The 17238-nt window shown below is 28.3% G+C and overlaps 7 protein-coding genes across 7 annotated transcripts; 4 read left to right on the top strand and 3 right to left on the bottom strand. All coding sequences in view use genetic code 6, as the record gives it.

Annotated features, from left to right (window-relative positions):
* SS50377_23540 (Bromodomain containing protein) lies at positions 1–912 on the bottom strand (the record flags this gene model as incomplete). Its single annotated transcript, XM_067907404.1, has 1 exon — positions 1–912. One exon carries the CDS (start codon positions 910–912, stop codon positions 1–3), a length of 912 nt encoding a protein of 303 aa, XP_067764378.1.
* Positions 913–1107: 195 nt separating this feature from the next.
* Positions 1108–1533, bottom strand: SS50377_23541 (uncharacterized protein; the record flags this gene model as incomplete). The annotated part of the gene is made up of 1 exon (XM_067907405.1): positions 1108–1533. One exon carries the CDS (start codon positions 1531–1533, stop codon positions 1108–1110), a length of 426 nt encoding a protein of 141 aa, XP_067764379.1.
* Positions 1534–2620: 1087 nt separating this feature from the next.
* On the top strand, positions 2621–3421 carry SS50377_23542 (uncharacterized protein; the record flags this gene model as incomplete). Its single annotated transcript, XM_067907406.1, has 1 exon — positions 2621–3421. One exon carries the CDS (start codon positions 2621–2623, stop codon positions 3419–3421), a length of 801 nt encoding a protein of 266 aa, XP_067764380.1.
* A 46-nt stretch (positions 3422–3467) lies between these two features.
* SS50377_23543 (DNA polymerase epsilon, catalytic subunit) lies at positions 3468–9890 on the top strand (the record flags this gene model as incomplete). The annotated part of the gene is made up of 1 exon (XM_067907407.1): positions 3468–9890. The coding sequence occupies one exon, from the start codon at positions 3468–3470 to the stop codon at positions 9888–9890; it is 6423 nt and encodes a 2140-aa protein (XP_067764381.1).
* Positions 9891–10060: 170 nt separating this feature from the next.
* Positions 10061–14416, top strand: SS50377_23544 (Kinase, CAMKK; the record flags this gene model as incomplete). Its single annotated transcript, XM_067907408.1, has 1 exon — positions 10061–14416. One exon carries the CDS (start codon positions 10061–10063, stop codon positions 14414–14416), a length of 4356 nt encoding a protein of 1451 aa, XP_067764382.1.
* A 13-nt stretch (positions 14417–14429) lies between these two features.
* On the bottom strand, positions 14430–14702 carry SS50377_23545 (uncharacterized protein; the record flags this gene model as incomplete). Its single annotated transcript, XM_067907409.1, has 1 exon — positions 14430–14702. One exon carries the CDS (start codon positions 14700–14702, stop codon positions 14430–14432), a length of 273 nt encoding a protein of 90 aa, XP_067764383.1.
* A 1209-nt stretch (positions 14703–15911) lies between these two features.
* Positions 15912–17192, top strand: SS50377_23546 (Methyltransferase domain-containing protein; the record flags this gene model as incomplete). Its single annotated transcript, XM_067907410.1, has 1 exon — positions 15912–17192. One exon carries the CDS (start codon positions 15912–15914, stop codon positions 17190–17192), a length of 1281 nt encoding a protein of 426 aa, XP_067764384.1.
* Positions 17193–17238: the final 46 nt, after the last annotated feature.

Consider the following 17238-nt stretch of genomic DNA (forward strand, 5'->3'; position numbering starts at 1 on the left):
TCATACCTCATTCACTCCGTCGACTAGGGCATTCTCCTGCGCTATTACAATTTTTTGTTATTCCAAATAGCTAACAAATGCTGTTTCCTTGAGTACCTCATCCTAGATCATTTGATTCTGAATTTATTTCATCATTTCACGCTCCTAATCAGCGGAGTACTAAATAGCGAAATTTTCCTAAACTGCATCCCAGAACCACCAAAAGAATCCAGGTTTCATTGTTAAGAAATCAACATCTACTTTCTCGCTGAGCAAAATTCCTGAGCCTGAAAACTTTATATCATCCATTTCACGGAGCATACCGCCTATTAGAATTGTCTGGCGCTCGCTTGGTAATGCCTGAAGTTTCTTCACCAGTGCAATAACTTCTTCTAGATAAGGAGATCTGGCTTTATTTTACTTTTTTGGTAAAATCCCTGGAACTCTTCCTGGATGAAAATAGTAGAAAATTACTTCTTTGAGTTCTGAAAACTATCTAAATGCCTTCAGTTAATGCTTTTCAGCCTTTTTACAAAATTCATTGACGGCAGTTAAGAGTTTAGCTTCGTATTATTAACATATTTCAAGAATAGAAGGTGTTTCACGATTGAAAAACCGGCAATTTGTAGCTACGAGCACCAGCTGTGTGAAACAATCACCTACATAGTAGAAAGGAACGATATCTTATCTCGTATGTAGTCGGTCATTGATCTCATTAAGTGATACTGGTAGGGATATAAAATTTGGATATATATCATAAAGTTCTCTGAAATCTTCGATAACGGGTCTTCGGAACAAGTCAAAATCAAATAAAGGTTCTATAGCTTCTTTCAATGCTGCCCGCATAGTTATTTAACAAGTCATGCATTAATCTCGTAATTCTTTAACTAATAGTTTTGAGAATTAGTCCAGAGAAGCATACTATGGAGGCATTAATTAGTTTAAGGAAAATAGTATTATGGAATATAATAAGCATATTAAAATTGAAATTTTAAATTAATAAATTTTTATTAATAACGAGCTATAATATAACAACTGAGTAACAGTTTACTGAAAAACTGAGGTTAAATATTCATGATATAGTGTAAAATGCTTCAATATATAAAATTTTAAATACAATTGTAATGATCATTTATTTTGTTCTTCCAGGAACTATTTGAAATTTTCTAACGCTGCAGTTATTTCCATTCTCAATACCTCAGCAGAATAATCTGGGAAGTATTCAGATTATATTCTTTCGATATCATCATCCCCTATAACCACTCCGACACGTTTAAAACTAATAAGTTTCATTGTGATTAACATATATAATTCTTCTCTGTCTTATTTTTTAAATTCAGATCTTTCAAATAACTAATCTAATAAAAATTAATACTAAGCACGGCATTCATCAGCTGATCTACCAATATTTTATGCAACCTCTTACCAATTAACTGACATGTCATCAACAAATCTTGTAACTGGAACTCCTTCTAAAAATGAGAATTCAAAGAATTTTTAGAGATTAATTTAATTATTTTGAACTACATCGTCTATATTTATTATGTTTGACATTTACTTTAATATTATTTATTATATACGAAATAATATTAATATTATTATGAATTTTATTTTTATATACTCTTCTGAATATTAGATTAAATAAAATTATATCAACATTTTCTAATATAAATTTAATAAATAATTCGATCGTTTATCATATTCTCAACACATTTCATATGCATCAAATGATAAATATTAGTATTTTATTTGATCATATATATCTAAAACTATTAATTAAAACGTTCAATATTGCTAATTTACTGCATTAAATATAAATTTACATCATAAGATGTATAGATTGTATCATCTTATTTATTTGTATCTTCAAAAAAATAATTTTAACTATAAACACATACGATTCAAAAGGTCAAATGAACCATATAATTTATTAAATTTACTAAAACTACAAATTGATTTAAAAATATACATTGCATCGTATAATTTATTTTAGGTTAGAAGTAATGAATTATGATATTTTAATTAAGATTAAGTGTTGTAATCTAACTACGTATATTTATCTTTAATCTGAACATACTACAACTAATTATAAATTACAAATTAGAATATGCATACTTTCTACTCCATAAATTTTATATTTATAACCAAAGAGATTTTATATTTGAGTAAGAATAAATAAAATTAAAAATAAAATGCTGATATTGAACAAAGTTACAACTTAATGAATTGAATATTTAAATTATTCCAGCTATAACTAAACTTGAATAAGAATTAAATGGCAAATTCCAAAATTTTATAATTAAAATAAATATTATCCGGTAAACAACGGACAAAGTACAACACAGTATTAATGATTAACATTATATAGCATCCTTAATTGCATTATTTAGTTGCAATTTAGATGTCTTTAATAATTTATTTTGATTATTGTTATCACGTAATATATTTATTAAATGATAAGATTGACTAGATGGGTTAAGATTATGTCTTTTCAATATAATATAGTAAATAGATGTAATATAAAATAGTAATATTTATTACCTTATCTTAAGTAAGTAGAGAAGTTATATAGTAATGGTTAATATCAATTATATATGTATTTATTTTCTTTTATATATAATAATAAGATAAGTTATAATAAATGCAGAAAATAGAATCTATAACAGTATTTACAGAAGAAGCATATGTTTTATATCATTACTAACTATATTCGTAAACATTTGATACATTAGAAATGTTGCATTTAATTAGACTTTCGCATGCATTAATTAATTCATTGAAAGATGATTACTGCAAAACTATTTTAAATAACTTATCAATATAAGTCTATAAGTAAAATTTACTTTATATTTTACTATTATCACCAGATTACCTACCAGATTAATAGAAAATTAACGTACATCTGATGCTTTCTGTATTTAATATGAAGTTCTAGAAGTATATTTTTTCTATTGCTAATGAGATCTAATATGCTATGGGTTAAATTGAATTAAACGGTATATAAGATAAATAAGATGAAAATAATATTGTTAAGGCATAAGCAGCGTACGATTTTATAGAGCCTTTTTGGGATCATTATTAAGTATTTAATTCGTATAGAAAGTTAAGTTTTCTAATTGGTGACTTAAGAGTCTTTGAAGATTTGACGTAAGAAATTATTCTATTTTATTTTAACTAAGAGAAAGGTACATGGCGATAAATAAATGATTTTCCAATAAATAATTAAGCTTTATTTTCTGAAAGTAAAATTTATCAGGAAAATGCTGTTTTGTATACGTCTTATATAGACCAGAAATACCAAATTGCTTTTATGACTAGTTATGATCTACCAAATAATAAATAGGTTTATGATGTTCCTACGGCTCATTCTTAACTCTATACTACTGCAAAATAAATTACTTAACAGTATTTTCCCAAATAAGAAACGTTTAGAAGAGAGTGATATATTATTATATAATATATCTAAACTATTTTATCTTTTCATTATAATGTATAAAAATCCTGAAGATTAACTATAAGAATTAAAGGCATAATTATAATAGAATAAAGAGATAGATTTATTATATGGATATGATTTCCCTCCTGCTCCAGGAGAATATACAGGATTTTTGATTAATTTTTAAGAAACATAAATTATAAAAGATTCCATATTTTCTGCATTAGATTGTTATTTTATTTCATCTTCAATTAATTTTAAAGTTTAGATTTTGTATAAGCCTTATGTATTAATATAAATTCCGAAACCTAATGAGTAAGTTCTAATTTTTATTGAGGAGTAATTTTAATGTGAAGTTGAGTAATCTATAAAGGAAGATACTCAAGCACCGAACCACATAGCTGGTTAATATTCTAATTTTTATAAAATAAAGTTTGATAATAGATAGTAATTATAATAGTTTACTAAGTTATTTAAAGATAAATAAAATTTGAAAATATTAACTGAAGATGATAAAGTATCAAATATATCTTAAATGTTAGAGTGTATTTAGAAATTATCAGAATTTGATGTTGCCGATGGTTTACGGACGTCAATAGATTTAGATATCCGTTGTGGAAGCTGGTATAAGGTTAATTATAAGGAGGTAGTTAGTCTAGAAAAACAGCTAGATATGTTATTACACCCAGCAATTAGATGCTTAGCATATGATATAGAAACATCAAAAGCCCCTTTATGTTTTCCAAATGCTGAGAATGGTGATTCTGTAATGTGTATATCTTATATGTTAGATGGTCAAGGGGTTTTAATAGTTAACAGAAGCATTTTCTCTTCAGATATAGAGGATTTTGAATATTCACCAACACAAGAAATGCATGGTGAATTTAAAATTTTTAATTGTTAAAATGAAAAGGATACAATTTTAACTTTTTTTAAATAAATTTAATATTGTTAACCACATATTATAATCACATATAACGGAGATTAGTTTGATTTTAAATTTTTAGATTAACGATCTCGAATTTTAGATATTGATTTTTATAAAGAGACAGGATTTTTATAATCTTAATCTAAAGGTAGATTTGGATCAGTAGAATTCGAGTATAAATCTAGAGCTTGTTTACATATTGATTGCTATAGATGGGTTAAGAGAGATTCCTACTTACCATAAGGTAGTCAAGGTTTAAAAGCAGTTACAAAAGCCAAATTAAAATATTAGCCAATGGAGTTGGACCCAGAACTTATGACACCTTATGCTAAATTATAACCATAAATTTTAGCCTAATACTCAGTCTCCGATGCAGTTGCTACCTATTACCTTTATAAGCAGTTTATACACTCTTTTATATTAGCATTGTGCACTATTATTCCATTGAATCCTGATTCTGTTCTTCGGAAAGGTACAGGAACACTTTGTGAAGCCCTACTAATGGTTAAGGCTAACGCAGTAGATTTGCTGTATCCTGACAAAATAAATAACAAAGGTTTATAAATTGTAGATTTTGAAGCAGATAAAGCTATTGAAAGGTAGCTCTAAGATGCCCTCACTAGTAACCCTTCTGGAGTAAATTCTATTAATACTTCTAATTATCAATAGTTTTAAATCAAGGATCTCATTAATTTGTAAAAGTAAGAAGTGGTAAGTCAGGATAAAAAAGTACTAATTTCATAAACGTATGTTGGTGGCCGTGTAGAGGCAATTTAAGCAGGGGTTTATCGTGCAGATTTTTAGTATTAGTTTGCAGTAAACACACATAGCTAAGATGGCTATTAGGCATTAGTAGACTAACTTGACTATGATCTGAGCTTTTTCGTGTACACGAAATTTTAAAAGAATATAGATCAAATAGAGAAGCAAAAACGTGTAAAAACAAAGCTATTTTTCCCACATGAATCTACTCAAGAATATATCAGTGAGAATATCATGAATTATAGTGAAATAACTACTTAAGTAACTAAAATTTTACTTGAAATCAAAGATAAATGCAAGAAACCATACTAAGAAAAACCACTTATTTATCATTTAGATGTATCAGCTATGTATCCAAATATTATTTTAACGAACCGGCTCCAACCTCACTCTATTGTCACAGACAAAAATTGTGGAACATGCGATTATAACTTTCCAGAAAATGACTGTAAGCGCTTCATGTCCTGGATTTGGCGAGGAATCTACTATCCTTGCACTATCTAGGAGTTTAATATGATCAGAAACTAAGTGGTCGAAAATTATCCCAGATTTGAACAAATGCCGAAAGAAGAGAAAGAGCAGGTATTGTCTGATGCCCTAGATATCTACTGCTAGAAAGTATACAAAACACGTTCAAAAACAATAGAAACGCTAAAATAGTCATGCAATTGTTAGCGCGAAAACCCATTTTTTGTAGATACAGTTCGCGCATTTCGTGACCTACGATATGTCTACAAAGGAAGACAGAAGGAGCATACTATATCTATGACGAATTACGATAATTAGGTCAAAAATGGTAATTTTAGCTCAGAAAGTGAGAGATAACAACTTATATAACGTAGTTAAGAACAGAAACAGCTTGTAGTTTTGAACGAATCTTTACAGTTAGCACACAAAGCAATTTTGAACTCATTTTACGGCTACGCGATGCGCGCAGGTTCGCGTTGGTATAGTCTTGAAATGGCAGCATGTGTTACATTTGTGGGCGCATAAATCATCAAATAAGCGCGTTCTCTTGTTGAGCTCATAGGCCTGCCACTAGAATTGGATACGGATGGAATCTGGTGCATGCTTCCAATTAATTTTCCAACTGACTTTACGCTCTAAATTAAAAATGGAAAAAACGTCAATTTTGAGTATCCTACGATTATGCTAAATGCAATGACTGCTAAATTGTTTTCAAATTTGCAATTCTAGACTCGTTAGAGCGATTTAGAGGACACTTTCAGTCATATTTTCAAGTTCAATCCAGAATGTTCCATAGAATTCGAGCTAGATGGGCCCTATAAGTGCATGTTTTTATCGGGTGCAAAGGAGGAAGGGAGACAAATTAAGAAGAGGTATGCAGTTTTTGACTTCAATAATAAAATTTCAGAACTGAAGGGCTTTGAACTGAAAAGACGAGGAGAATTACAGATTATTAAATCATTTTAACAACGAATATTTGTGAAGTTCCTTGCTGGGGTGGATCTATAGTCTTGTTATGATTCTGCAGCTGATATAGCAGATAAATTTATTGATATTCTGTACAATGAAGGGAAAGGATATGATAGCCGTTTATTGTAGTTTTTACTGTAAGAATAGACGACGATGAAACTTTCACTGGTAAATACAGCTAGTAATAAGAAGGGGACTGCAGTGACTTGTGCACGTAGGCTTAGCTAAGCAATTGACCCAATTTTTGCATAAGTTGACGGTCTATGTTGTGTTTTCGTGATTAGCAGGTATCCTGAGGACTCTCCAGTTTCCGAAAGGAGCATTCCCTTGCAGATTTTCTCGTGTACCCCTGAAAAACAGCTCAAATACTTGAAATAGTGGACGAAAAAAGAGACTACAAATATAGCTGAAATTCTAGACTGGCCGTATTATTGGGACAGATTTCAAAATTAATTGTTCAGAATAATTGTTGTACCAGCGGGCCTATAGGGACTTCCGCATTCTCCAATAAGGCGTATTCCATACCCTGATTGGCTGAAAAAAGCAGTTTCTAGAAAAGATGTGGAGATAGAGACAATTATGAAATTTGTTAATAATAATTTAAAAAACGACGATTTCTCAGATAATGAAGATGATGATACTTAAGTAATAGTTACAGCAGAAGATATTTTGATGCAGTATAACATTAATATAGAAGAGGTATTTGACATAGATTTGTTGTAATAAATGAGTAATAAGAAAACATAAGGATTAGACAGAAATGGGGATTATGAATAATGGATATAAGTTTAAAAGTAAAAATGGAAAGTGCTTTTAGAATTTTAGTAACTTAATAATTCCATTTAATAGTAGAAGTTTTTACGACAAAATAATAAAAAAGCAAAAGGCTCTACAATTTTTAGCTAATTAGGAAATTGTAGAGAGAACAACTATATTGTTATACATATTGAAAATTAATAGATATTAGGTTTGATAAACGTCCTCCTTTTGGATATTTAAACTAATATGTTTGCTTAGGTTAAAGTGTAAGTACCTTAGTACTTTTATATTAATACCTAAGAGGATCTTTCATAGTAGAATCTAGCATTTAAGGGTAAAATTGAAAAAGTTAACAAGATTTTGCCTCGCAAAACGTAGATTTTTAATTTATTTGAGGTTACTATGCTTCAACAAGATTATTTACAGTAAAAAGAGTTTATTTAGTAAGTTAAGAATTCGCCATTAGTAGAAAATATATATGAACTGCAAGTAGATCCAGCGTCTAGATTTATATTAAACCTAGGTTGTCACATTACATTAACATAACAATCGGCCCGAGATTTATAGTATAATAATGTATTGCAATTTAAAGATATTTAAATAAATAGAAATGTACAGTTTGATAAAAAGTAAGAAACTTATTTCTTACATAAATTAACTGACAAGCCAAAAATTAGAATAGGTATCTTGGCTCATTTATCCACTGCATAGGGCGATATTGCCATATTTATAAAAAATGATTTGATTATTTTATTTTCTAGCTGTTCTAATGAGATTTTAGAAGATGATAAATTAAAAGAGTTAACTATAGATAGATTAAAATCAAAACTTCATACAGATAACATTCAAGAAAGTGTATTATTTTAATATTTTAATATTCTTAACTCTGATTATACATTAATTAAAGTTGAGCGTAGTGAAGATTTTTTAGCAAGGATACAATTAATCATAAATATGGAAATTAAGTAATCAGGTATTATCATCTATTCGACTAATTAGCATTAGTCTTAATTTTTTAAATTGTTAAAGGAAAATAGTTTATTTATTAATTTTCCCATTTTATCTAAAAATTAATCGATTTCTGATAATATTATTGAATTAGTATTATAATTCCAGAATATGGATAGCTACATGCATCTGTGTTAAGTGCCATTAGTAAATTTATTGGATTCAAAATAAATATATAAAAAATAGGTATCACAACTACTTATCGCCTGTGATTTCTTATATGGAAGAATATTAATGAATAATAATTGTATTTTGTGGTGGAGTAAAAACTCATAACCTGATTTAGGTAAGGATTTAAACATATCGTTAAATGTATTACCCGATTATAGTTTTACATATGAATATTCAGGACATTATTAAGGATATACAGTTGTTTTTGATTTTAAATATATAGTCGCTGAAGTATTGTCAAATATATTTAATAATCATAACATTAAAAAAGTAGAAGGTGGATTTTAAGTCAAATAATTTTAAAAGTTTATAAATCAAATTAACAATTCATATATTGGTTCCGCTATTTACAGTTATCTAGAATAATATATTAAAGAAAAAGAAAGCTTCCTTTTTGATGATTTGCATTAAAAAATTATTATAGAGTAATTAGGTTTCTATATTTAACAAATTTATAATTAATGCTTTGTTTCGGATATAATCCCAGTTTTTATAAGTCAAAAATAGTTAATATTATCTACTAATAAGATTTAAGAACATTTAACAACGAATTAATTGAACATTTTTATTTAAAATCTATAATCATCTGGGTTATTGCGAATAGCTAAATTAGTATACAGAATTTGTTATAAGTAGCTTCTTTATATTGATTCAGATAATTTTTATGCATTGTCTATTACCAATACTTTAAATAAACGGACTCACCTATCGTATTTACTGCCATTATCGCTAAATAAGTCGTTAGAATTGATATTAGGTTGTTTTCTAATCCATTGTTCTAATATAGAAGGAGTTTCTTTACTATAAGTAAAATCACTTGCATCGCTTCCTACATAATTTTTTAAGTGGTTTAGGTTAAAGTAATTAGATTTATATTCCTAGGACTAAAAATAACAATATGAAATAATGCCATTTTCATTGTTATCATCTATTACAACTATCCTTTAACTATCAATGGTTTAGCCAGATACGATATATTAAGAGAAGTTACTCTAAACCTATATAAAAGCCTCAGCATAATCACTTTATTTATAGTCTTTGCGTGATTTTCTATCATTATCGTAGCCAATATAAGAAGATGTCAAGGTTCTTATAGATTCAATGGATGCAATTACTTAATCATCTACATGCAGTTAAATAAATTCATTAGTAATATCTATTTATTGTAATTTGTGCAATGATTTTTATCATATAAATCTAAGCAAATAAATGTCTGAGGAATGCTTAAAGTGTGATATCTGTGGGAATAACTATGATAACTTGGTAATAGAAGAAAAACTTATTTCTTAATTTAAAGAATAAATGAACCTAGCTTAGTTTTAAATAATAGATGATTATATTAAAGTAGCAGAAATTAGAGGGTTTAAAATACTTAAAAGCTGTGCCTAACAATGGTAAGCATGGTAGTGATCAAAAGTGAAGACAATGTTGCAATTTTTATATTAAAGTTATATATTCCATAGAATTATTCGAAAAATTTGAGGATTAAATAATATCACTATTATATATTATTAAAGATAAACTTTTATGTAAGTTATTGATTTATTATATGTAGTTATATTAATCATAAATAAACAAAAATGTCTATGAATTATGTTTTAGCTTAATCAATAGGGAGAGGTTCATATGGATCTGTTTACTATGCAATCGACCGTAAAACTAAGCAAGAAGTAGCAATTAAGGTTATGAATAAAGCTATTTTAAAGAAATAGGTATTCTTTAATGATTCTACGGAAGATGAGGCACAAACCGGATTAACTTAAGTTTACGATGAAATTTAGTTTATGAGAGATTTTAATCATCCTTTATTACTTAGACTAGTTGAGACTATTGACTAAGATGAGAAAATTTATATAGTAATTTAATTAGCCGAAGGTATCATTGCCACTATTCATTAAAGAGACTTATCTGATGATAAGTTACCTGACTGTATTAGTAATTTATTATAGTTAGAAAATGAAATTACTCCACCTCAAATATTATTAAACCTAGCGTTTCATACATCTATCGGACTTCTATATATGCACAAACGACATTACATTCATGGAGATATTAAACCTGCCAATATTCTTAGAACACATAATGGGAGATATATCTTGGGAGATTTTGGTCTTTCTTAGCCGTTTGCTAAAGGTGCCAAGTATATGTAAATAGTTTCTCCAGCATTTTCTGCACCAGAATCGTAAGGATTAACTCCTTAAAATGATGTGTGGGCTTATGGTGTTGTTTTATTTTAATTGTTATTCGGAGAACATCCGGCAGTTCTTGCGGCATAATTGTGGAATGGAGAAAAGATAGCTCACTGGGGTTAAGCGTTAACTTCTAACCAAGAAAAATTTAAAGAACTATTAAATTTAAAAAGGGATGAATAAATTAATAAACAGAAGCATGAGACCTAATTGGTGTCTTCTCATTATGATTTGAAGCTTAACTCAGATATTATTCATAATATATATGGAGTTTTGACAGAAATTACTTACTTTTGTTTAATTGATTTGGAGAATAGAGTTTGCATGGAGAGTATTTATAACAGGCTCCTTGAATTTTATTGTAGAATTATTGCCGCTAAATACGCAAAATATTTTTCAAAAGGATTTTTCTAATAACTTCATCCTATTTGTTAATAATTAGATATTATGAATGTTGATCATGTAGAATTTATATTATAGCTTAATTCTATGAGGTTTTAACCACATATTCGCTAAAATTATTAACGAATATTTGAAGCATATACTGATATTAAATAAATAGATTTTTCATACTTTAAGTATTTGTATAGCACTCCAGAATAGACAATAAAATAGAATAACAAATCCTCAAAAGTGCTGATCGAAGACTCAACGGTAGAAGAAGAGATGAGCTATAACGATTTAATGAATTATACTAAAACTTCATCAATATAAAGATAAATATCAAGTTAATCAATTAGAACAACTCCAAAGAAGTTAGGTAAAATTATAGACAATAATTAAGAACCAAATAGTCCAATAAGTAGTTTTTCTAGCACTAATAAGTTATAAATGACAGAATTCTAAGAAGAGGAGGTGCCAGTCAAAATAGATATTACTTAATAATGGAAAAAACCAGTAGGTTCTAGTTTAGCTAGTAAAATTGCGAATTTACCCCCTCCTAAAGTTATGACTAATGATTCTGATTCAGATAGATTTTTACCAGAGAGTAAACCTGTAGAATAATCATAAAATTTTAAGCCTCAATTTAAGAAGCCAGTAGCTCAAAGTTTAGCGTCAAAACTTGCGAGTATGCCTCCACCACCTGCACTATAAAACGATAATATTTAATCTGATTCAGACGAAATGATTATTACTAAAAAGTAAGATAGAGGCTAACAACACCTATTGTAGTAATCAATACCAGCTAACAAGAGGAAGAAACCAGCTAGTACAAGTTTAGCTAGCAGTATTGCTAATTTACCTCCTCCGTCATCAGCTGCCGTTGAAGATTCAGATTCTGACATAAAAACATTACAAACAAAAATAGAAGACTAAAAATAATAATCAGATGATTCAGATGGAGATCTTGGTTAACCTAAATAAACGTAAATTTAGTATGGTAAATTCAAGAAACCACAATCTCTAGCATCATCTATGGCTGCTAAATTAGCAGCATAGCCTCCTCCTGTTTAGGAAGAAGAAGATTCTGAAGGACCAATGGATATCAGAGGTGCTAAAAAGAAAGGAGAAACAGTTAAATACGCAATTAATTTTGATAAATTAAATCAGGAAGAAGTCGCACCAGTTTCAGTACCAATTCAGTAAGTAGACCAATAATAAATAGAAATTATAGAAGATGATGTTTTTGGTATAGAAACACCATAAAATGAGGTTATTAATTAAGAGACTAAGAAGGCAGATTTAGAATAACGAAATCATTTCTTTTTGAAATTAGATTTGCATTTGGTAGATACAGATAATCTATCATCAAAATAAGTAAAATCACTGTTTAAATAAATTTCATACACAAATGATGAATATAAACCTTTCAAATACGATCATAATAATGATTAAGCCAAAATATTAGGACTTGGATCATTTTCAAAGGATACCTTATCAGTTGGTCGCCGAGAATCTGAAGACGATGATATTTCTGATGACGATGATGACTTAGTTACATTTGATGATGATGGCGATGATGATTTTAACAATACTTTTGACTAAGTTTTCAATATTGAAGAGGATGAAGAAGATAAAGGGAAAGAGATTAGTGCTGCTGCTGCATAATCGTTAGTTAATAGAGGAAAAGGTAAATTTAAAACTTTAAGAGAGTCAGTTGATGAAGAAGAAGATATAGAGCCTCAGATGGTACCTACATTTAAAATTAACAATATTTTAATAGATGAAGAGGATGAAGATAATTTATAATAATCAGACACATTTAATAAATCTAAAGACGATAATTTTGGATCATCTTTATTACCATTTGGATTATAAAAGAAGGATTCATCGGATGATGAATAAGTTTTTAAAATGAAATTTCAAGATTCTGATGATGAATAGCCATTAGACTTAACTGAAAAATCAGATGAAGCTTAATATATCCCCCCTAATAAATCAGTATTTTTATTGAATATTAATAAAATAAAAGAAGATGAAAAGGTACGATTATTTGAAGAAATATAAGATGAAGAATTTTAGACATAACTCACTCAGTAAACGACTATACCACTCTCAGCCCGTCATTTAGATGTTCTTAAAGAAGAAACATAAGATTAAGTAATACTTACACCGAAATAAATAGTTATATTCTTCCATCCGTTATTATAACTTTTTATGGAGGTTAATTAGCATCTGACTCGAATAAATTCATAAATTTTAGTAAACTCAGATTATATATTTATGATTTAATAAGTTTAAGAGATTATTGACGCATACACAAATAATATTCCATTAGTTACTGTAATTACAATTGAAATTATATTAGATCGATTGGAAATGTGGAAAAATTTAGTTGATTTAACACTATAAGATCAAAATTAAAAAAGTTCGGTGAAATAAGTAGAACAATAACATTTAGTAGACCCCTAAAAAACTATTTAGTTTATTGTAGACATCCTTCTGGTATAGTTTTAGAATATGTTTTAGGAGATAGAATTAATTTATGACAAATCACCTGCATTTTTAAATACAAAAACTGGCTGGTAAGTTAATAATCCATACACATTATTTTAATTATTTGAATAGAAATTAAAAATAATTAATTCTTCACCTTCCAGAAAATATGGTGTTTCATTAACAATTAATGAGTAGCCTATGCTATCTTCATTAGATAATAGAGAAGAATTTAATATTCATCTTTATATAGGATTGGATACTGCAGAATGTACACCAATTGTTGGGTTACGACATAAAATTGATGAAAAAACTCTTTTTATATAATAAAGCTCACGTGCTTTTAAATTATAAGACACATAAGAGTAAATTTTACAATTTGCATAAATAGCATAAATTCAGGATAATAAAGCAGATGGGCTTACTAATTTTTAGCCTGTATTTATGAATTTCCTGTTTTTGAATTATTCTTTAGCATCAGATTACATATAAATTAATCATTAGAAGTCTGATCTATTTAAATACTCATATATTAATCTTTAAAGATAAGCTATTCTACCAAACTTTTTTGCAAATTGCCTTTTTGAACTAATACTAAATTCGTACCAAAATAGTCGTCCATCTATAATTAGAGCTAGTCTATTTAATGCAGATGGGTCATTTTATTTAGTTGTTTCTGACAGTGGAAACGGTTTATCATAGGACTAAACAGATAAAATATTTTCTAATAATACTGGATCTTTAGGTACTGGATTAGCATATTTGCGAATGCTTGTAGGTTTTTATAATGGTATGATTAATGTGTCATCAGATGATTAGTCAGGAACTAGAGTTATTGTAAAAATACCCATGGTATAACAAAATGAATGATGATTTGAAATTTTCACTCTTTATCAACCCCAAATTCAATAAATTAGTCAAAAGCCTTAAGTTCATCTTCACTGATATCCCTAGCACCTTCAACACCTGAGCAAGTACTACTAAAACTGTTTGAGTTAGAAGAACTACGAACAATTTTTCGTTTTCGAGGTGGTTTGTCTAGAGTCGCCCTTGATTCCACTATTGAAAACAGCAATGAGACTGCTTAGTCCTCTTTATTAGATTACGTTAGTTTAAATATTTAAATAACAGTTGATTCTATTTCTTCTTATGTCATATTTATTTATTAATTACAATAAAACTCTACAAACTTAAATAATATACACCTCCAATCTTAATCATCTTATTGAGACCTACGTTTTTCGAAGTACCATCTTCCCTCTGTTTATTTAGGAGTGGTCTATAATTATTCAGCAATAACTTTATAATGAAATCTTCCAACTCTAATAACGGCTAAATATAAGTCTAAAAGATCTATAGAATGGGAGGACATTTAACAGAAAATATTCTAAGTAATTACTTATTATATTATATTACTACTTTATTTTTTATTTTGAGATAATTCTTGCTAGTAGGATTTTTATTATATTATAAAACTAAGTTCCATAGTTAAAATTTGTAAAGACTTGAAATTTATTTTTTGTTTAGCATAAAATATGTAATTTTCTGCAGTAATTATGCTAATTTATAACTAAAATAAACTATACTTGGTATTATAATGAACAATTACTGCAAATTATTTTAATTATATATAAAAAATATATATTAGTTAACGATAATTTAGGGTTCAGTTAAATATCAGCAAGATATTTCTAATTTGTGCACTCAACACTACTTTCTCTAAAAATTTATACTGAAACTTAATAAGAAATTAATTCTTAAGCTAAAGTTTTTATTGTAACACATATTTCAATAATTATTTTAGTCTTTTATTCAAGATTTGTTTTATAATTATACAATCTTTATATCTTAAATTATTTAACATAATTAGGATATTTTACCATCTTGTTTAAATAGATAAAAAATAACCAAAAGTGAAATGATGAAAAATAGCTAATTTTATTTTTCATTAAACCAGCTAACAAGCGTAAAAATAACTAATGATTTTTACCAATAGTTATTTAAAGCAAAAATAAGTAAAAACCACGATTTATTAGCTAAAAGAAGACCATAAAAGGGATGCTCGAAAATAATATATGTGAACAGACATTAAAAAATTATATTTAAAGCAAAATTATTTATTGTTAAAATACGAAAATGATCTAGAAGAGAAGCAGAATTGGGTAAGATATAAGACTATAGAGTTACGAAATAGAGTATAATAGGTATATAAGATTTAAGTTATTCTTTCATTCGGTGGAGATATATGTATAGTGTATAGTAATACTTTTAGAAATAAAGACTATTATGCAATAGTAATTTATATTACATTTTGTAATATAAATGAATTTATATATAGATTCTTAATAATATTATTTCTTTTCCGATGACACTTTTCCCTGGCTTCTCAGATTAAATAAGTTTATCAGAACAAATAATAAGTGAATACTATGAACATCTTTAAAATTATATTGATTCCTATTTAACAATTGCTATTCATTTTTGCAATGAAATTTTCACTGAAACTGAAGAAATATTTGATTAATCTTGGAAAACTGACGTGGATAATATTTTTAACGATGAATCCATATTCAGCTGTATAATTCACGATCTAAATCCTATTTTTCTATAATCACCTTCTTTTAAACTTTTCATCGAACTATCAAAAACCCTAGCATTACCTAACCATAATCATATCACAGAAAACATACAAGTCAATAATATTCCTTCTTTAAGGTCTAACATACACATCAATAAAGCCTGTTAAGTTGTATAATTCACTGATTTTTTGGAAAAGCATTATGACCTAAAAACGTTTAAAATCATCGATTTTGGAGCGGGAAAAGGATACCTTTCGACTTTTTTAGCATTTGATCGCTAGTATATCATAATAGCTGCTGAAGCATCCTTTTTACATGCAAAAGCCTTATTTCAGCGAATTTCGAAACTATCCAAAAATTATCCAAACTAGGATCGTCTCAATATCGCAATTGGTCTGATATCTCCAGAAACAGGTGCATCGGATGTAGTAGCCGGTGCCTTTCCATGGCGAGACTTCGAGAAATAGCGAATTTCGACTAGCGGCCATGAACCACACTCGCCAATTTAGGGCGAATGCGCCGCTCAATTTCGAAAGGCCGAGGTTTAGCACGATTGTCTGATTATTGGCCTGCACACCTGCGGGGATCTGGCGCAAATCTGTTTGAACTTGGCAAGCAAGCGCGTCAAAATCGCAACGATTGGATGTTGCTATGGGCATATCACGTAGAAGTGTTTTCCAGCTACTGAATAAGGTGATCAGATTGTTTAGCATATCTCGAAAAATAGTAAAAATAATGGTCGTGGAATGAAAATGTTTGATTATTTTGTTCCAAAGGTGCTGTTTAACTATGCAACCGGCGATTTCGGAATAGACCTAGATGGGTGCAAGCAAATGCTTGAAAAATTTATTTTGCGCGCAAAAAGCGATAGGAAAGAGGAGGATTTGGCCAATTAGATTTGGAAGATGAAACTGCATATAATAATCAGATTAGTTTTTGGCAAGGTTTTCGAGAGTTTTATTATAGTAGACCGATTGGTGGCATTAAGAAAGAGGGGGGTCGAAGCTGGGATATTTGCTATAATAAATTAATTCAGTCCCCGTGGGTTTGGAATTTGTACGAAATGATATAGAATATTATTATATTTACATACTATACTAAATAACATTAATA

This window comes from Spironucleus salmonicida, chromosome 4 (genome assembly GCF_000497125.1).
Source record: "Spironucleus salmonicida strain ATCC 50377 chromosome 4, whole genome shotgun sequence".
NCBI classification, from domain to species: Eukaryota; Fornicata; order Diplomonadida; family Hexamitidae; genus Spironucleus; species Spironucleus salmonicida.